Source organism: Achroia grisella, unplaced genomic scaffold (genome assembly GCF_030625045.1).
Source record: "Achroia grisella isolate CSIRO2021 unplaced genomic scaffold, CSIRO_AGI_Agris_v1 utg660, whole genome shotgun sequence".
Classification (NCBI taxonomy): Eukaryota; Metazoa; Arthropoda; class Insecta; order Lepidoptera; family Pyralidae; genus Achroia; species Achroia grisella.
In genome coordinates, this window is record NW_026712984.1 from 1,912,800 (window position 1) to 1,936,166 (window position 23,367).

Below are 23,367 nucleotides of genomic sequence, written 5' to 3' on the forward strand. Positions count from 1 at the left end.
TACTTGCACAGGCGTATCTCAACCTTCCGAATTAAAATGTCTGGTCGGTTAGAACTCTTATAATGCCAGCCTCTCTAAGTCAGTAGATAAATATTTGTAATTCTTATATCAGTTATGAGGTCTTCAGTTAAATATCATATCACCATATTTTCAATCTGCTTCGGAAGAATTCACAGTATTTTAAGATTTCCAACCGATTCTGATATTTTTATTCGAAATGATTTCCGTCCGTTTTGGTCCTTTAATAATTATTCTAAATTTTATTTTAAAATTTAAGTCTGGCGTCAATTCAAGTCTTTGTAATTTTTTATATTCTATTATTGACTACCTGTTACTTTGTTGAAAAGGTCATTTACCTACACTTTATAACCAATACTGTAAAGGGAGACAGACAGAGAGTGGGTTTTGTCATGAGGAAAATAGATTCGAGAAATTCTTTTACTATTCCTAAGGTGATAACATTACTTCAGAATGACATAAGCGAATTATTAGAAATTCATAGCTCTTATGATAAAGTTATGTATATATTCTGGCGAAGCCGAGAAAAGCCACAAGTAATACAAATAAATATTTAATTTCGCATTGATATCTAAAACTTTAAAAAAAATTCTACGTTTTAACAGTTCGAAGTATTTTCGAAATTTCTAAACTGGATTTTTGGTTTCTATAATTTTAAAATAAAGCTTTACATTTTAATTTTTATAAAACTTAAAATGACATTGTTTATACAAACGACGGCCTCGGTGGATTAGTGGTTTAGAATATCATCTTAATTCCGATGTTGCGGATTCGATTCCTCGCACGATGTAAAATTTGTATTCAGGAATATAAATTTTTGTGTTGATATGGGTTGTTTTCTATGATATTATGTATGTACTTGTAACAACAAATCAAGTATATTTCAGTAGGTTAATATAGAGAGAAGCAATATAACACAAGCACTTCTAAGCTTGGGACTTGATGACGCTGAGTGATTATCCAGGGTTATTTTTATAATTAATAAATTTTCATCCTTAATTTAATACCACAGCAGTGGATACATTAATAATATTGATTTTTTAATTCATTAATCTAGAATGGTGTATCTGATTGTGTTACTTGTATACGAATATACTAGCATCATATCTATGAAGCTTGATAGTAGGTAGAGGATAAATGCAGGTGAGGTAATGTTAACTAAATTATTGGACAATTTCCTTAGATGATTTCCAGCCAGTTTCAAGGATGACCTGCATAAACTGTTTACAATAGACCCACTAGGTTTATAATCAACTCCTCTCTGTTTAGGAATTTGTACAGATGGCTTGGAATTAATTGCGTAACAAGATAATTAATTAAAGGCACATACATATAATTAATGACGTTTATTTCAAAGATAACAGTATGTATATGAAATATAAAGTTTTTTGTACTTTTAACAAACCTGGAGAATATTTAACCTTCATTATATATAGTTATGATCTGTTAAACGTAGTTGTAAACCAGATCCAAAACATTATCGTATAACAATTCCTTAACATCTCTTGCGAATATGAAGTCAGCATGGGTAAATTCGTCGTAGGGTACTTTATATACTTTGACCACGTTAGCCAACCGACTTTTTATGGCGTCAACACTTACGGACGGTGTGACTTTATCTTTTGTAGCCCAATATATTGCTACAGGTGAAGTGATTTTGTGTAAAGGATAATCAGGAGGAGTCGGGGACTTATACTTGATTAGGTTTTTTAAGAGGCCGTAATCATATCGACAGAATTTCCCCGACAAAGCCAATTGTCCGTAATGCAATGCAACTTTAGTACCCATACCTGCAGGATAATGCCCAAAAATTACTGGTAACGCTGTAGCATTTATTTGAGTATAATCCGCCCCTGCAAGAAGAAATAATATGTTCCCGCATACTAAAGCAGCTGAGGCAGGCGTGCCGCAAAACGTATCAGTTATATATTGCAATACTGCGTTTCTTGGAAACAGTTCATATGCACCTACTACTTTCACGAGTTCAGTTATCAAAGGATTGGCTGGAGAAAATATTTTAAGTAACGGACTCCCAATGGTGAACGCTACTGCAGATAGGGCTACCATAAGCTTGATTTTACTATTGTATTCCGGTAATAACGAACAGCAGACGAAATACATTGTTGATCCCATTGAATGGCTTATATATATTAATTGCTCCTCTCCAGTTTTATCTAAAATGTAATCGATTTTAGCTGGTACATCGTAGAGACCATGCTCTTCCCAACTGAAGTCCCAAAATTCTGCGCAAGAAGGCGACAGGCTGATGTGACGTCGAGAATGTACGTTTCCTCGAGTGTTACCCATCCATACGTCGTAGCCGGCATCAGCTAACAGGTAAGCGAGTCCACTGTTAGAACCGATAGTCAAGAAATCATCTGAACTGCTGAGCGCGCCGTGCATTAACAGTACTGGAGGTCCATCGTTGGGGATCCGGAACATAGTTAGCAAGTATCCATCGCTAGTTTGCACTTCATGTTGTTCCACAGGATAACCGTATTTTTGTAATAATTGTGTTATGTTTAAATTTTTATCTTCAGTGTTCGATGCGCTTATGTATTCCTGGTATAGATCTCCAATTGTTGCTTCATTAGAATTGAGGACTTTATTTATTTCTTCACCAAATATATTATTAACTACTTTAGCTAGTTTATCTGAAATTACTGCGATGTTGTTCCTTTCAAATAATGTACATTTTTCGCAAAAAATGTTATTTATGAGAAAAAATAATATAAATGTAATACAATTATGTACAAACATGGTCGATGTCAATTGTTTTCTAACACATGTACTACAGGACACTATTACAATAAAAAATACGTATGATTTAAAGTCGAATGCTTTTTGTATGATCCTATATTTGTATTGGCCATGCGTCATGTATTATAATTTTAATTAGGCGATCCGCTCTGCTTCACACTGATAAATAATATGGAATAATAACATTCATTTTATAGAAAGGAAATCCTGTTATATGTTTTATTTATTAAATTACCCTCTGTTTTTTTTTTCAATCTGTTCAGACCAGCATCTCTAGGATGGTTGCTTTGCGGTTTAGCTCAAATTCAAATTCAAATTCAAAATATCTTTATTCATGTAGGTCTATTACAGACTATTATGATATTCGGAACGTTTTCGCGATGAGAAGAACTGACAAAGAAACTCAGCTCGTATTTTTTTTTAATGTTCTACATATTTACAATAATACTATTTCATTTAAATTCAAATTTGGGAGAATAGAGTGACCACCAGCATATGCTATATAAAAAAAACAAAAAAATCTAATCAGTGTTCGCAACCTGAAAAGACCAGTCCCCACAAGCAGCACCCGTTATCGAGTATGACGGATGAGCCAGCCATCATTGCACTCAACCATATTAGAGGGAGCACATCGACCCGGCCCACCACGCCGCCACAAGTTTGAACTTTATAGTGAGCATGACTGTTTCAAGTTTACGTCATTTATATTATTTACAGCATAAACTGTACCAATCACAGTTTTCACCCATTAGAATATTTAAATTACAATATGTCATTCAGCTGTTAACAACTCATTTTTTTAGCCGCTTTACTTCGCGGATTCCATTTCATCAAAATGGTATTAATAACATCGTATGTACTAATCTGGGTTCTTTTCTATACACATTATGTATTTACAAAAATGTATAAAAGTCTGTTTATTAATACACATAGTTATATCTACATACCTAATTTCCGTTAGGATGACGCTGTGTCGATTACGCAGGGCCAGTTTTTTTAATTCCATATATTTTAGACAAAGGCAATAAATCGATAGTATTAAAAGTAAAAAAAGGAAATACTTTGGAGAAGACCAAGAAATAATATGGATATCCAAAAATTAATTTTAATCAAGTATGAAGATTTTAAAAATTATTATCCATCTTTGTGAAAGTTGTAAACCGACATGCATTTAATATTTTTTATATTTGTGATTAATCCTGTATATACCAAAATGGTACAAAAATATTGATTTTATTATGAAATCTTAATGTTTTATACAATTAACCTATGGTTGACGTGAAAATAAATAGTTGTACAGGCTGTGTTTTGCTCAGCGTTTGTTTTGATTTTTTGGTTTATGTCTGAATTAGAGAGATTTCTTTTTTTCCTATTTACACAAATATACAAATATAAGAATCATGTGTATCTATCTCTTCATAGCGCTGACAATATTATCGATTGCACTAAGAATGAGTGCGTGGCGGTTTCTATGTTGATTATCGCATGCCTCTTACTTGTTATTGCGTAATTATTTATTAAAAAAAAACATTTAATCAAAAGAGTAACGCACAAGTTTCTTGATTATTCTTCTTGTAATGAATATCAGAACGCAGTTTATGGTGGTAGAATAAAATTCTAAACTATTCAAAAGACTTGTATTGTGTTTATTTGAATAAAGATTATTTCTATTTCTATTGTTTCTTATCTGAATAAATGATGGGGTAACAAAGAAATAAAATCACATTACATTCTTTAAATAAATATTTATATTAACAATATTGAATATTTACAATAATAATTTTAAGTACAAGATTCTCTTTTTACAATACATTTTCATTATATTATCATAAAAATAAATATTTTTATTTCATTATAATTCGAATAATTAATTTAAATTTAGAAATACGATAAAAAAAAATTAATTTGTTAAATATATTCCTTTATTAAATAATTATTATACTATTAAATATTTACAATAAATGTAGGAGTAATAAAATGTATCAAATAGACCTTATATGTCTTACATACTTATCCATATGTTGACGTAGTAAGAAAGCCATACATTATGTACAAAAATGTCACCACTTTCTACTCATTTGCATATCCAGGATATTTTAAGTCTCCTTGGAGAAAACTTGTTACGCGAAATGGTCTATACAAAAAAGTAGGAAACCTGGAAATTGATATCCGGGAAGAGATATAAGAAAAAAAGTTGGTCTGTACAGATTATAGCTGTTGTATAGCATAAAGTAGTCAAGTGATGGTATGAAGCATGACTGATAGTTTAGGAGCCTTGGAGCAAAGACTTGATAGAAAATTTGAGTGACTGAAGTGATTGCATGGAGTACATGACAGTATAGGTAGTTTTCATCAAGTCCAACATATGGACATCAGTGCTTTCGAAATTTCGTGAAAAAATATACGTCCCTAACCCTACCTCATGGTAAGTATCTTGGGACAGTAGCTGGACAGTACTGGGCGTCATGTCATGACATGTTTGTGCGTATGATTCTGGAGGTTTAAGATGTAGTGCCACTAATATAGGTACTTCTTAGAACGTCGTTTCCTCAGGATCTATCGGAATGAGAGCAAGTCCTCATTTCAAGCTATAGTAGCACAGTACATTCCCAACAGTATAAAGTCAAGGAAAAGCATTTTACTAATCGAAAACACCGCAAAAATGATTGGCGGCCAAAAGATTGTTGTGGTACTTGATGTATCCCCAAAGTTATTTGAACCCGGGACTGGATTAATCAGTTTTTAACCACAATGGGCTATCTGGCCTGATTTCATGACCATCCTATTATAATCTACTAGTGCCACGCCATTATGTGCCGTTAACATAGATGGGGTGGAAAGGGGATTGTTAGTAATGTGAACTGATGATCTTATTGCTAGCAATGTACCATGTTAGGTTGACCTACTCGCGGTTTCCCCTGGAAACCATCGTGATATACTATAATCTTGGTAAATTTGTCATGATGGGCTAAGTAACCTGACTTCATGTACATCCTATCACTCCACTATTGCTCCGCCAGCGTAAACCGCTAGCGCAGGCGGGTCCACCATTCCATTATCATTCATAAAAAAACAAAGGCGAATGTATTATTGGTGTAGTTATTCAAATTCTAAATAATTTATTCACATAGGACCTTTCAACCTCTTTGAAAACGTCATATATTTTATTACTATACATACCGTATTATACATATATTTGTACATGTATAATTAGATAAAAATCGCGGGATCTTACCACGTTTTATATTTATTCAGTTCCCGATATTTCCTCATGATCGTGGCGGTTACACTGCCGAAATATCGGGATCCTATGATTTTTACTAATTATACATATAAATAACGACCGCATCAAATTTAAAACTGCATATACATATAATTTTATAATATACTGCGGTAGTAAAGCGTCTGATAGCGATCAGTTATATGTAAGAAATAGCAGTTAATTTATTAATAATATTCTATTCTACCGTCAGGTAACAAAATATAATCCCATATTTAAAAACAATCTAATAGTTTACAGTATTAATAATAAAACATGGAGTATAATGTCTCCATGTTTTATTTTATGAAATTGGATTAGATTAAAGTGACACATGACCTATAAATATTACCCTAATGCGTTGCTATTCCCAAGGACTCAGACCTGATGCCTCTTATCCGGTAATTTAAATCCAGTAAGAAATTTAAGGTAATATGTATGATTCTTTGTAGGTTAGTTTTACTGTAAAAATTTGGACATATTTTAATAAAAATATGCATAAAAATCAACAGGTGTACTGGTTACTAGGCTATATGTATAGTCAGCTCCATAAATATGAAATGATATTGATATTTTTGATTGTAGTCTGCCGAAAATCATAGAAGCCATTCAAATGTATCTAGAATTTTTATAATGTTTATATTATGTAATAAAATATGTTATGTTGTAAATTAATATATATATATATGTATACTGTACTAAGTTGCAACACCGATTTGGATATACTGTAATGGTGTTGTAATATTGAAATAAATAAATAAATAAATATGTTACGTGATAGTTTTTATTTCTATAATAACTTTACTTTTTTATGTTTATGAAGTGTTCTTTTGTCTTGTACATTTCAACCCTAGTTCATTTGCGATGAAATAGTGAAATAAATTCACGTACGAGAAATATATCACTTCTTCATTTTATTTTCAAAAGGAAATGCTTGCTGTGTATATTTTTTTACGACGTGTAAAAAAGTACATAAATAGAGATATTTTTTTTAGGCTTATATAAACTTAGAACGTGTACCGCAAATATATGTATGCATGATCGTAAGATACCTAAAGGTAGAGTTTATGTAATACATGTACAAACGTGTTTAAAACATGATATTTGATGTAATGCTCATGCATTTACTTATTTCTTACATATATACAAGATACTTTATGTGACGTTATATTGTACCTTATACACGTTGCAAAATACTTAATGAATTGAACGAATTACAATTGAAAACAATTTATATAACATAATTATGAAATTGACTGTTGCTATGCAGGTTTTTTCTTAAATGCGATAAATAGTGAAATTCAACCATGTTCTGAAGTAATTTATATTAGATACTTATGGTAGATTTATATTAGATAGCGTAAAGACTAGATAAAGAAAATAAAAAAGGTGTAAAAAGCAGACGAAACCACGGAAAACAATTAGTAAAACGTACCATGAGTGAAATACAATCAAGCGCGATACAGCTGTGTCAATATATTGTAACAGCTGATAATTTAATTTGTTTTTTCCTCCTTATAATTCATTATTTGTGCATGACAAACATGTTTGCTTTAGGTAGCTGTGGGGTCGATAAGCTTCAAGAAAATTTGCACCCGATTTTGTTTATAGGATGCTTTGTATAGAATTGCATAGAAAGCTTATGTATTCTGTCCCTTCCCTTCATGATAGGAGGCTGGGGACGCTCCCATGCGTTGAGGGGGCCACCGCCACCAAAGTCGCAGCAGAATATGCAAGTGATCCTGTGACCCAGACACTATAGCGGCGAGAAGGAACACCATAGTTAAGAATCGGGTTACGAACACGGCATTTGCATTAGCATACGCTGGTGGTCACTCTATTCTCCTAAAATATGAATTTAAAAATGAATCTGTATTATTGTAAATATGTACAATACTTATTTGAAAAGAATACGAACTGAATTTCTTGACAGTTCTTTTCATCTCGAAATTATTCGGAACTGATGACAAATCTACCGTACATATCATAAGACTCTGTAATAGACGTACATGAATAAAGTAATTTTGAATTTAGAATTTTATTTTTGTGTTTGTAGTGATTTTCAGCAGTTAGATGTCCAGCAGGGAGGGTGAGATATAACAGTGAAATAATAGGGTAGATTGACAGCTCAGTCCTCCAGTATGACAACGCATGAGGCGTATTTGGGGCGTCATAAGATGACGTAACATCCGTGGGGCTCTGCATATAGGCGACGGTTACCATTTAGAATCAGATGGGCCATCAGATTTATAGATAGATATTTGTCCAGCTGAATAAAAAAAAGAGAAAAAATAATCAGATCTATTCATATTGAGTAAAATGTAAAATTCGGTGGGAGTTAATCTCAGATTATTTTTATAACTGTTTCCTATTAAGGTGCTGTTGCAATCGTTATTGTTCAATATACGAAATCAGAACATCGTTTTATTCTTGTCTAACTACTAGTATTATATATATATATATATATATATACCTCCCTCTAGAATCACTCTATCTATTTAAAAAAAAGCTTCAAAATCCGTTGCGTAGTTTTAAAGATTTAAGCAAACATAGGGATAGACAGCAACAGCGACTTTGTTTTATACTATGTGATATATATGATATATGATATATCATATGTGTGATAGTTAGGGTCGCATAAATAAAAACATTTATGCATTCGAGCAGTATAAGGTAGCATAAATAACTATAGGATAGCATAAAAACAAGAAGAAGAAATTAATCGTATACACCGCTTGTACATCGTGGTCAATAATTTATTTAAAAACGTTACTATTCAAAGAACTACTCCAACTGCTCCTGTATTCTACATTCAAAGGTTACGAGATCAGAAACTTGCTTTGTTTTCGGCATATCATATGTGTGATAAAATGTTATAGCACAAAAATAAAAAGAAAGGTTCAATCGTACCTACCCATCGTCATACATCGTGATCGATCGATATTTATCTAAGACAATCATTCTTATAACCGTTCCCAATCAAGGTGCTGTTGCAAGTGTTCCTGTAGTGGGCAGGCGTTCTGCATTCGAAGGTTACGAGATCACAAGGTCGTTTTGTTTTAGACGTGGTGAGGTGGGTCAGTGTGGTGAAGTTCTCTCCGATGGGACTAGACGAGCAGCAGAATGCTCGGCGGAATTCTCTGCGAAATTTTCCTGCAAGAATACATGGTCTTATTACATATTAAATATATGAGAAAAACACACAGTACCATCTAGTCCCAAACTTAGGTGAGCTTAAGTTTTGGGTACTAGACAATTGATAGAAATACTTAAATATTTTTTTGGTAAATACATACTTAATTTAGAAAACACACAGATAACAGACAGTATAAAAATGTTTGCGTATTGTAAGAAATAGAACCCACGACCATTTGAATTAAGCAGTGTGGTAAACCGCTAGACCACTTGATCCAATATTCATTTGTAATTTGAAAGCAGCGCTCTTGTCAGTAGAGTTTTTGCCAATTTCCACGATCTTCCATCTAATGTTATATAATTATAAATCACAGCACTAAAAAATAATCATAATTAATAAAGACATAACATATTTTTATAATTACCGCTCATAAAATTGTAAATCAAAGGATTTATGGCAGAGTTGGCGTAACACAACACGTGGGACACTAGAGCGAGGAAGGTGATTGCATCATTCTGTTCCATATCTACAGCGTACCTGCAGAAGAGAATTACTTTGTGGTAAATAGAATAGACAAAAAAGTTTTTTATTGAAATAAACATAAATTTAAACATATTTGAATAGGCCTACTTATTTTTTAATCTATCACTCATTCGTAAAGCTGTATTATCACAAGACGAAGAGCGTGTGCGTGTGGCATTTTAAAATCATTAAGTTACAATGTGTGAATAAACCGGTGGTGGTGTCTACCTGAGAAAATGTACAACCTATATCGAATCTTCATTATTTCCGTGTAACCCTTTCCCGCCATCTATTTTGACGGCGAAAAAGAAAAAAGAAATGGAACGTCTCACTTTTGTTTTATTTGTAGTAAGCGTGACAAAGAATCACAACCATGGTCGAATACTTTGTTTTGACTGTCAAATAAATATAAATTAACTAGCTGTGCTCGTGGCTTCGCACACATGAAATTTATAACCTATGTGTTATTCTGATGTATAAGCTATATTACTGTAAAGTTTCATCAAAACCGCTCCGCCTAAGGTCTGACTTGGCTAGTTTTCATATACGAAATATACTGTAGCCTTCGCAAGTTCTAAACATGTTACTTATCGGTTCCTATTTTATTATTAGTCGTAACTAGCAATCGAAAATAATAATTGGTATATGAGAACTAGCCAAGTCAGACCTTAGGCTACAGTATATTATCCTAAGTTATAAGAAGAAATTATATTATATATTGTTATAAATACATTTCAGGACAGACCATTGAACTTGCCACCCATTTAGATCTCACCTCTTTTGTCATAGAAGTCAACAATCAAGACATATATCATAATATTAAACTCGGCTATTATTTCACATTTATGTTTTTGATGGGATAACAGATCTACTTCATTTGTTCTGTGGTTTACTAAATGTACTTGTACACACTTGGCGAACTCCTCTATACACCTTTGTCTGCGTCTTTATTACTCTCCCCTGTTTCTGCAGCCAAGCAGCTTACTTTGTAATCTGTGTTTCGGTGGCAGCCTTTTCTACAGTCTTATTTGAGACGCTTCATATATATCCTACGCTTAATAAATAATAGTAAATGGCAACCATGATCTATATATAATACATGATACTGTCTATATTACAGCACTATGTGATACCCATATTATCGCTAATAAGTTGCCATTGAAAAATACTAAAGTATTTTGATGCTGTACCCTGTAATTTTACTGTAACAACTCGCTCGTCAAGCGAACTACATCTTTCAAAGCAAGGGGTGACGGGTAAATAGGTGAGCCTGGGTACCTCAGGTACCCTCTTGAGGATGACTTTGTACAAAGTCTACCATGCTAAATATTGGGTATATTTACCGTATTCACATAATAAATTGAAATTGAAAAATCTCCTTAGCATTATTGATTACTATTTGTTTCACGGTTTCTTCTGGGAAGTCCGATGTCGAGTAGGTGTTAAACAAACATGAAATTAGTTGGTACATTAAACAAATACTGACATTGTGGTTAAACAAGCATAGACAAATTTATAATTAAACATTCATTTGACTGTATACATTAACAATAAGGTGATATATCATGTTTAAAAACTTATAAAAAATTACTTTGTCCCATATCACTTATAAACTATCTTTGTATAAATAAAATTTAACTTTGAATTAATATACTTATATATAATATTTCTTTTTAAATTTTCAGTTTCTGATTACAAAAAAAACATATTTTACAATACTAAATGCTGACAACGTGCCCCGACTATGCACGGGGAATCTAACAGTAATAACCCTGGACAATTTACCAAATGTTTATAGATACTAGACACGGATAGATATACTTAAAGACATTTTTTTGTAAATACATACATGATATACATAGAAAACATAAATACAATCAATTATACTCAAGGATAAAAATGCCTAAATTGTGTGGAGAATCGAACCCACGACCATCCGAAGTAAGACAGTATGCTAAACTGTAAGACCACGTTCATAATTTTAGAATAGAAGTGTGCCCCAAGCTCGCTCGTTGAATTAGAAATAGAAATATTAACAATAAAAAATTAACTCCACCCGCACGATGTTTATTTCTTGTTTCTATAATTTTTCTTAAATAAAATACGGGCCATGTAACTCGCCGTAAAAGCAGCTTTCTAAAGGTCAAAGATTTTAAATCAGTAAAGTAATATTTGTTTAAAATTAAATTTCCAAAAAATCTAATCTTTCTTTACATAATTTTTGAAAACGCTAGTCTTCTGTCCCTACGTCGTTATTCTTTTACATAAGATGAGTAAGTAATATCTGCTTTTTAAGGGTTGTATCTATAAATTATAATAATGTACAAACTCATTTCAAAAGAATGAGAGATAAGTTTTTTGTCATTTCTTCTTAGCACGAGTGCTCTCCTGACTGACGGTAGATTTGACTTACCATAAGAGCCTGTAATAGACCCATATAAATTAAGATATTTAGATTTGATTTGACACTGCAATGACTGTATGACATAAATTGGGTATTTATATATTACGAGCTGTCCCGACAACCGTTAAAAACGATATGTTTTCCCGTATAAATTAATATTCCAATAAAAAATAGGGGTTGAAAATTTAGGGTTAAATGTATTTTTTAATGCCATATTATAAAAAAAGTTAAAAAAATAAAACAAAAGTTAGGGGTGCATAACCCTCATCACGTAGGGGTATGAAAAATAGATAGTAGCCGATTCTCAGACTAGCAGGTTATGCATATAAAATTTTCTAAAAATCGGTCAAGCCGTTTCGGATTCGCTTGACGTTTTCGAGGTTTCGGTTCTAACTTTGCGACACAAGAATTGTGTATATAAGATTTTTTTGAAGAAAGTTGAAAATTTATTGTAATTAACTAATTAAATATTAATTATATATCTACAGCGTCGAGCAATACACATACCACGACACTTGAACATATATAACTATGCCACGCCTACATATGCTAATCATTGTGATTATCCAGTTGTTTTATGTGTTTTAAATAATATTTATTTTTCATGTTTATGACGCAGGTTTACATATTTCTTATTGTTTTTTAAATATACAAATTTTATTGAAATGAGGATAAACTCCTTTAGAGGAATATTCTTCTTTCCTCTAAAAGAAGATAAAGAGTTTATTAGCATTGTGGCTTTGTGGATTATTACCCCTGCCATAATTGCCAACTATAAATTAATTTTCTAGAATGGCTACACATTAGTTGTATTATTAGATGTCACATGATATGTGTGACCGTTACCACTTACCATTAGTATATAATATTATATAATAAACAATATTAATACATGTTACGGCTACGAATTAAATTAATTACTTGAGTTATTAACTAATTATGTATATCATTTACATAACTTAATTATACAACTACAACCTAAAATTAAAAAGATTAAAAAATATATTATTAAAAGGGGTCCCTTTAGGCAAAGTTCCGAAGATACTGGCAGCGTTCCCTCTTTGAATAGCTAGACTAATTTTTTGTCCGAGGTAGCTGCCAGCTCTTCGGTCTTCTGTGATGTCGACTAACCTTTTCGTTATTTCTTTGAAAAGACTTATAGCGCTAGGACCTAAGGGTTTCGACACCGAATGGGACAAAATCATATTCAGAGCCTAGACCCCTGTATTTATATTATGTTATTTGTGCCATTAGGTTTGTTAGATAGATGCGAGAAGATAAAAAGCTTTATTTTTTTTACAAATACCTGCCGGGTTTTGTCTGCAGCACATATGTATGTAGTTCGATCTTAGTCTGTAGTTTGATGTTATTACAATCTTATATATAAAATTCTCGTGTCACAGTTTTCGTTCCCATACTCCTCCGAAACAGCTTAACCGATTCTCATGAAATTTTGTGAGCGTATTGAGTAGGTCTGAGAATCGGCCAACATCTATTTTTCATCCCCCTAAATGTTAGGGGTAGTCCACCCCTAAATTTTTATTTTTATTTTAAGGCAAAACAACGTTTGCCGGGACAGCTAGTATACATATAAAAATACGATATTTCGAAATAATATTTATATATTCGTACGAAGACGAAAACTATCTTTACCATCATGCATTACAAATGTATAAATTACTTGGCGTTTTTGTACCGTAACATGCAAGTATTATACATATAAACCTTTCTCTTGAATCTCTCTATATATAAAACTGCATTAAAATCCGTTGCATAGTTTATGAGATTTAAGCGAATAGACAACGGAAGCGACTTCACTATATACTATCTAATGTAGATGTAATATAGGTATGTATGGGACACAGTTATCTAGACACATCAAAATAATAATTGCATTTAATAATGTCTAGTAAGACAAATTCAATATTGTTTTTATTACTAAGCAGTGCTGTGTCTAAACAGTGTCACCCCACCTTACATTTTCCTACTGTTATTTAGTATATAAGATCATTATTTCTATGTACATATTGTCAGTCTATTATCAACTGTAATACACATCGTTACAACCAACAACATCGTACTATATACCCGTATAATATACATATATATTTATATAGTACTTACTACTATAATACGAAAATAGTAATCAAAAACTCGTTAAGTTTCTACATTACATTTAGTTCTAAGGTATTAGTCAAATAATTGGGATGTTTAAAAATAATCACAATTTAGTTAATTCGCGAAGTGTATTTTTATGTTGAACAAACGTCAACTACATGTCACTTGTTACGAATCAATTAGCAATTCATTGCTATATTTATATTCCATACTGTTATCAAATATAACTTGTTCCTTATTTGTTTGATTTATTGTAAATAAGTTCTGTGTATTAATTTATATTACGTTAATTTTACTAGCAGATCCGGCCATGCGTTGCCGTGGCTAAGGTTAAATAATATTCCGACTTAAATTTGAGATATACCTACCCTATCTTTCAAGTTGGATCAAATTGCACACAATGCGCAAATCAATTTACCATCGGTAGTCGGTATCAGTAGTAGTAGAGTCCATCGCGGACAAATAACGTGACACGTAATTTTTATACATAAAGATTTAATAAACTAAACTGCCGTTTAGTATCTATGCACTCCATAAAGTTGGTTGGTGATGAATCCTAATAGCATTTTTTTTGGTTGACAATGGAATGATGCACCCGCCTGCGCTAACGGTTTACGCTGGTGGATCGCCAGTGGAGGGTGATAACCATAAAAGCCAGGTCAGTTAGCCCATCGTGGTAAATACATACAAAATTATCGTTTCCAAGAGGAATCGCGTAGAGGTCAACCTGACATGGTACGTAGCTAACAAAGTAGTTGTTAGTCCATATCGTTAACAACCCCCTTTCTCCTTCCTAACAACATTAAGCTAATCTATTATACAGTTGAAATAAATAAATAAGTGATATAATTAATACATGAACAGAATTAGTCAGGATTAATCAGTAAAGGGCATACAAAGCCGAAAGTAATAAAATATTAATGAATAATGCTTGAAATAAACTTAATTTCATAAAGTTTTATTAATAAACAATATTTTGTTATATTATGCAAGTATATCTGTAACGAACTTAGCTAAAAGTCTAAAGTATTCATTAAAATAAACTGAATATCTTTCTCAATAAAGTAAAGTTGAAAATCTTATTAATATTATAAACGCGAAAGTTTATGAGTATGGATGGACAGATGGATCATCCATCCATCTGTCCATCCATACTCATAAACTTAAATTTACAAATAATAATAATAAACGATAATTTACAAATAAAATAATCTTGGAAATTCAAAGTCTAGCCGCAAGACTTTTAATTCCAAAGATTATTCTATTTATTCATGAATAATGTACATTGTATTTGAATGTTCATATCATTATCATCATTTCAGCCCGGAAGACGTCCACTGCGGAACAAAGGCCTCCCCCAAAGATCTCCACTAAGATGCGCTTCTCGAATATTGATATGATGGTTGATATATGATATAAAACTTTGTCAACCTTTAGTAATCATTAAACCGAACTGTCCCAAAGACGATGGACGTAGAAAATTGAAAATAGTAACGGGATCGGTTTTGCGGTTTAGCAAATCTCTTTGCTGCCAATAGCCGTGGTTTCGATTGCTCCCACTATGCAATCATATGTATCCATGAGTACGATTGCTTGTATTAATCTGGGTTGTTTTCTATGTGTATTTAAATATATGCATAATATACATAGGAAACATACAGTTCGATCATCCTGGTCCTAAAAATAAATGTTTTTACTGTGAATTGAATAAATACAGAACCTACGACCATCGGAAGCAAGCCGTGGTGCTAAACCGCTAGACCAACGAGGTTGTTAACTTGGATCTCTGATAGGTATAACTTTTACAACCTAAACTATAGGTATTTATTACTTTACTATATTCTAAATATATATTACTCAAAGGTGACTGATGTAGTGATCTATCAACGCACAGCCCAAACCACTAGACGGATCGGGCTGAAATTTGGCATGCAGGTAAATGTTATGACGTAGGCATCCGCTAAGGAAAGATTTTGATTAATTCAACCCTCTAGGGGATAAAATAGTGGATGAAAGTTTGTATGAAACTTTGTCAATTTTAACCGATCGGGCTGAGACTTTGCATGTATAAAGCTACTATGACGTAGGCATCCCCTAAGAAAAGATTTTCATAAATTCTACCCCTAAGGGGATAAATTAACGAGCGAAGCCGCGGGCAAAAGCTAGATACTATATAAAAATCTGTATAATAATGATACCTGGAGAAGAAAAGTCTTACCTTAGGATGGACAGAAGATGCACAGGAAAATAGCATACAGCGAACATGATGACCACAGCCACAAGCATCTTAGCTGCTTTCCTTCTAGAACGTAGTTGTGCTGCAAAAGAAAAAACTATATCGACTTATTTTCTGTTTATTACTCAGTATACGACTAACTGTTTATTAAAGCACGCTTTGTACAAAGTTGTCAGATTATATCTTCTGTAATTATGCCGCCACACAGTAGTAATTTGTGAATTGTTTTACAGTTAAAGGTTGAGATAGGCAGTGAAATTATAGGGTGTAGAAACCTGACGCTTTCAATCGGAATAGTAATGACGTAAGATGTGTGTATAGATTAGTCTGTACAAGGAAGATTTATGAGTAAAACTATTATTAAATATAATAATAACTAGGTTTGTTACACACTATTTTTTTTTATTCGGTTGTTTGGGCTATTGTCAGATGTTTGTAGCTCCTGTAGCACTGCGACCTACATAGGTCTATTGTGCTCGCCCTTTTTCAAAGTTCGCTACCTAGACCCGTCAGGGACAAGAATTGAAGGATATTCTTAGGAGCGATGGTTTTTATCTCCTCGGGAAAGAGTATAAACTTTTCAAAGGAGATATTTCGTTTATGCATGAGTGGGCTACAACCACATAGGATGTAAAGCGGCGTTTCCTCTTCAGTTTGGCAGAATCTGCAGATTCTTGTCGTGCATAGGCCTAGTTTAGCCATATGCTTGTTTAATTTGCAGTGTCCTGTGAGGGTCCTAGTCATCATGCATATGTAGTTGTTACACACTAGGTCACTTGCTGAGTAGAGTGCGTTTTTTCTTAATTATACCTTGACCGTTCGGAATTTTTTGAGCGAGAAGGTCTTTAACCAGACCTTCTGAAATTTTAGTCTCGATCGGTTCAGCCGTTTCGGATGAGTATCGTTACAAACAGTGCAAATCTGATCTCTAAGATCTCTCCGCGCTTTGCGCTCCTCTCAACTATGAAAAATTAACACGGTACCGTTTGGTCCCAATTTAAGCACAATTTATGTTATGGGTACTAGGTAAGTATTGGAAATTTTAAAATACATACGCAGATTATTCTAGAAGGAATCGAACCCACGACTATACGAAGTGAGGTAGTGGACTAAATCTCTAGACCAATAAGGTCGTATATATACATGAATATATTAATTAGTTTTAACAATTAAAATAACTTATGCAAGGTTACATAATAATATTTTAATTTATAGCTTGTCTACGATTGATTATTTGACAGTAGATATAATAATTCTGTAATTAATAGGCAATTGATGAAACCACAAATAATTAAGCGTGTTTCTCAGCTGATATTGAAGGATTTATTTTAAATGTCTGATGTTTAAAGTACATGCCTAGCTACATATAACAGTATTATAATATTAATTACGATATAATTCAAGTAATAACATTTTAAGATAATTAATACCTGTACTAACAAAGGTATTTGGCTTCAATTTATACCCGTACATATAATATATATATACTATGTATATTCACTGAGGGTGATGTTTTGATTTTATCTGCCCTTCGCTGCACCTTCCCTTATTCCTGGACTGTGCGAGTATATACCGGAATGAATGTAATTATAATACATACAATACGGTATATGATTCTATTTCATAACATATTTTGTTTATATGTATATCTTATTTCTTATTATCTTGAATCTTATTGTTTTCCAAACAAAATTGTTTACTTATACAAATAAAAAAAGAATATATTAATATACTGAATCCAAATATATAGAATTGATTTATATACATTTTTTTATGATATAAGTATATAGAAAATACCAAACCAATACAACACTTATAATTATGAATACAGATGCTTGTATCGTGCAAGGAATCGAATCCACGACCATTGGAAGCTGTGTGTTTAATTATGGCATGAAATATTAATCCTTTGGAATGGTAGTGCTTGAGTGGTATTACAGGTGTTATGTGATAACGTGATATCCATAGTGCTATTCATATATGTAAATAGGTTACGTTTATCACTTAGCGATAGGAGGTTCATCTATTTTTTAAATTACTTAAAATAAAAATAACAATTAGTGTAGTTTATTTTAAGACATCTATAAGTGTTTAGAATTATTTTTAGAAAATATAATATCCTCAAATGGGAACCCAAAGCTTAAAGCATCATAGTCGTGAATGTTTTAATCATGATCAATCTGAGAAAAATGGTGTATCAACAAACGATGTTAAAATCAGAGACAATATTGGAGCCGTGATGGTAAGGGGGCAAAATGCTCTGCTCGCCGGCCATAATGAAGAGTCAGCTTTGATATCACTACACACGTGGCTATCTAGGGAGCAATTAAGGGTGCTTACTTAAGGCCACCACTGGTCTTAAGAGTCGTGTGTAGGCTGTTTAACATAAAAGAAATAGCAAGTGGAATCTATTTCAATCAATTGACGCAAATAGTTTCTAAAGTAAAAATCATTTATTTCATAAACAGTACTAGTCCTTGTAACTTGTTTGCATCTTATAAAAGGAGGGGAAACTCTCAAAAGGCATAAATTTTCCCGGTTTTTGCAATATTTTACTTTGATCTTCTGTTTCTATGACTAATTCCTTTTATGACTATTTCCTTGACAAATGGACTCAATAACACTGAAAGAATATTATAATTCCAATCAGTAAATACTGACTTAAATCATAAACGAATTCAAGATATATTTTAAACTTTACATCTATTGTTTATGTGCAAATGTCAATTTGTCAGGACCAGACAGATTGACCCGATCAATAGCGTGTCATACCGAGCTATACGTAGACTCCCCAAGAAGATCGTCAATAACAAATACCTGAGATATTTTTAAATAAATTTCCAACCGATCACTCATCGTATAGTATATAATATATTGTACAATAGCAAAACCAATACAATACATCATCGCTCATACCATAAAACACGGAGAGAACAAAATATTCAATGTAATCTATGTTCAGTATAAGGCATAGGAGTAAGCGATTACAGTACAAATTAAATTAATTATAAGATCAAGTATTAAGATTATAAATGCTTCCATATGCTAGGGTAGTGTAATTAGATGCTTATTGTCATTAATATATATAAATGATTTGTCCATAAGTTTGGTTGAACTATGTATATTGCTAGCGGATGATATGTGACTTTTAATTCGTGCAACATTAATATGTACGTTAAATTACCTACATAAAATAACCTGATCTGTAATAGTCTAGAAATTCTTTTAATGAAGATTTTATGGCGATACGATACGATAAGTTTGCTTAGTGCGGGGTCCAGTGTATACTTATAATCAGCTTTGTTTATTTGCGCTTTGTTATATTTGTAAATTTAAAATGCATTCATAATTTAAGATCTATGCTCTTGTTGGTGGAGCTCTTGCCACTTTCCGCGATCTCAAGAATTAAAGAGCATGATGGAAGATCGCGTAAAATTTAAAATAAATAACCAAAACAAAATTTTGGATAAAAAGATAAATTAGATAATCAAATGTATATAATTTAATTAATAATTTTCAAAAATTAAAATAATTACTTTTAATCCGTAAAAAGAACATGTCAATATTAACTTCAACTTTAATAATGTCAAAATAGAAACGGCTAATTAATTTACACTATATATATATATATAAATAAATACGCGTACCTACGAATAACAGGTACCACTAGAATTTTTATTACTCTCAATCTTTTTCTTAAAACAATCCGCAATATCTTGACGCTTAGATCACAGAAAAAAATATATATCGCTAGTTTTACAAAAACGATGACGGCAGCTTTCAAAAATTTAAAGGCAGTGACTACACACGGAAATAATTGTGTAATATTTATATATAGATACTACATTGATGTAAGATTGGTCGTATATTCGATTAGAGAGTTATTTATTATATACATTGTACGCAAACCGTCTTATAAGCCAATTGAATCACCCGTACAGTTATAAGCAGTAAATAAGCCCCAAGTAAACACATTTCCTTGATGTTTATATTATTGAAGTTGTTTCTATGAAATTTTCAGTAAAATTGCATGAATATTCGAAATGTTTCATTATAAACACATATCTATCAATACAGACAGTTTCAAATATTGTAGTACGTAATGGTCAATATTATTGTAGAATTCTAAACCAAGGAAATACAATTATAATGCTAACATACAAAAATATTCTGAGATAGAATGAATTTAAAATAATTACAGTCAATTTACAATTGAGAATGTCTTAAATTTTTTAAATTTTGTTGAGAATATTTGCAATACTAAATAGTATAGCTATATACAAGAAACTTACTCTGCTCGGCCGGCGCAAGCTTGATGGTCTCCGCTTGTCCTGGTATCTTCTCAGACTTCCAGAGTACTCTCACTATCTGATAGTAGGCTACCGTCATTAGCATGAGTGGAATGCTGAAACCAAAGTTGTTTTTAGTGTAATTGGTATGGCGAAGAAAGTAGTATGGCAAAGAATGAATAGTCCTGAGATATTATTATTATTAGTTGACGGCTTCTCTGATATTGTGCGGCACCTGGGATTATAGAATTCGTTAACAATAATAATGTTTTTATACAAAAACTTAAATTCCATAATGACGACCTAGTTGGTCTAGCGGTCTAGCACACCGCTTTACGACCGATGGTCGCGGGTTCGATTCCTCGCACGGCACAAACACTTGTATTCATGACTTTGATTGTTTGTATCGGTCTGGGTGTTTTCTATGTATAATATGTATGTATTTACAAAAAAAAAATCTATGTATTTGTATGAGTTGTCTAGTACCCATAACACAAGCTGTAGCTAGCTTAACTTGGGTCTAGATGGCGCTATGTGAATTGTCCTGAGATTATTATTATAGCACTGACAATATTATCTGATTACACTAATAATGAGTGCGTAGCGATTTCTATGTTGACTATCGCATGCGTCTTACTTGTTATACTGTAATTATTTATATAAAAAAACATCTATTAAAAAGAGCAACACACAAGTTTCTTGCTCATTCTTCTTGTGATGAATCTGCATTCCGAATGAGCGGTAGAATCAAAATATGACTATTCAAATGTGCTTGTAATGAGTTTATTTGAATAAATATTATTTCTATTTCTATTTCTATACTCGTACATTACGTAATCCAGAGAACTATATGATGTCCTATAATTTCACTACCTAATCATGATCCTACAAACGAAACGCAGTTTACAAAGCAAGGTGCTTAGTCGTTGAAATAGGTTACATTGAGTTTCCCACGTAGACGACTTTTTACAGTGTAACTCTGTTGAAATATATATAAGAACAATATTGGGACTGAAGGAGTCGTGGTTTATTAAACAGACTTTAATCTGTTTGATACCAAAACCCTTTGTAAAGTTTTAAAATTTGATTGATCCGCCTATTTGCTGTTTCACGATTGAACGTCTGAGCGGATCTTAATGAAATTGTATACGGTATCTTTCAATATGTATTAGTATTGAGGTATATATATTTATCCTTATAATATGTATGTTTATATATACGTGAATATTAAATATAGTATCTAGTTTGCTCACTCCTAGCTTTGCTCTTTATTAAATACTATCTATCAGATTATCTGTGAGATTGCTTTTAGCTATAAGACCGCATTTGAAATTTACATTTTAATTTATATACATATATACATAATACTTCGTTATTTATCATATATACCATAAAGAGTTTTTATTGTTATTACTTTGACGGCTTCGGTGGTCTAAGGGTTTAGCACACCCCCTTACTTGAGATGGTCGCGGGTTCGATTCCTCGCACGGCACAAACATTTGTATTCATGAGTATGATTGTCCTGAGATTATCATCATCATTACATAGTATAAAATAAGTCGCTGTCGCTGTCTGTCCCTATGAATCTTTAAAACTACGCAACGGATTTTGAAGCGGTTTTTTAATAGATAGAGTGATTCTAGAGGAAAGTTTATATATACATAATACGTGTATACCCGGGCGAAGCCCCGCGAGTAGCTAGTAACATTATAATTTATCAAGAAAAGCAGACAAAGTCAGGGGTAATAGCTAACTATAACTGTATTATAAAACGTATTTTAGATGAATGGAAACTGCAATATAAAGTCCTTCATAATACTTACGTGTAAATGAAAACCACTTTGATGACATGCCATATGAGGTCGCTCTGTGATGACCAGGTTGGCATGCATTGCACGAGGTACTCCAGTTCGAATCTCAGTGGCACTGACTTCACTGTTGTCAGCACTACCAATTCTGGAGCATCTATTAACAGTAAGAAATACAAATATGGAAATAATACTGCCACTGACACTAACTAATCAAATAAAATATCTTTATTCATGTAAGTCTATTACAGTCACATATATCCCTCCGATCGAACCCCCATTCGTTCAAACGGCGATCGAAATGACGACGGCCTGAGCCGAGGTTCGAATCCCTATTGGTGCCTCCAAACTAAAGTCGTATCAGTCAGGCGGAAGTTGGCCTTCAGTCGCTCTATAAGACCTTCCGCGGGTTTAAAATGCCATCTGCACTCGTCCCCTATCATCCGGTGAAGCTGTAAAGGCCAGCTGCGGACAACAGCATTAGAATAGTCCGAAAAAAAACAGACATATATAATAAGTCAAATCTACAATCAGTTTGGAGTGCTTGCCTACGCTACGATCCGAGGAGTTAATAAGAAGATCAGCTCTTGATTCTCTTACTTAACGGCCTCGTCCTTTTAGCACACAGCCTTACTACCGATAGTTACGGGTTCGATTACTCGCATGGCACAAACAATTGTATTCATGAGTATGATTGTTTATACGGTTCTGTGTATTTTATATGTATACTGCGTATGTATTTACGAAAAAAATCTACGTATTTGTATTAGTTATCTAGTACCCATAGCTTAAATTTTAACTAGTTTGTGTCTAAATA

At 32.6% G+C, this 23,367-nt stretch overlaps 2 protein-coding genes across 2 annotated transcripts in view; both read right to left on the reverse strand.

Annotated features, from left to right (window-relative positions):
• Window positions 1–1,464: 1,464 nt before the first annotated feature.
• Window positions 1,465–2,712, reverse strand: LOC131849665 (lipase 3-like; the record flags this gene model as incomplete). Its single annotated transcript, XM_059199777.1, has 1 exon — window positions 1,465–2,712. A coding segment is annotated over one exon (1,248 nt), but the record flags the coding sequence as incomplete, so codon positions are not given.
• A 6,269-nt stretch (window positions 2,713–8,981) lies between these two features.
• The window catches only part of LOC131849666 (orexin/Hypocretin receptor type 1-like), a 29,268-nt gene continuing 14,882 nt past the window's right edge, over window positions 8,982–23,367 (reverse strand). The window contains exons 4-8 of the mRNA XM_059199778.1: window positions 22,566–22,707; window positions 20,746–20,858; window positions 16,436–16,535; window positions 9,598–9,710; window positions 8,982–9,190 (exon numbers count right to left, since the gene is read on the reverse strand). Coding sequence (XP_059055761.1) covers window positions 8,982–9,190; window positions 9,598–9,710; window positions 16,436–16,535; window positions 20,746–20,858; window positions 22,566–22,707 — 677 coding nt within the window. The remainder of the gene's footprint in view (window positions 9,191–9,597; window positions 9,711–16,435; window positions 16,536–20,745; window positions 20,859–22,565; window positions 22,708–23,367) is intronic.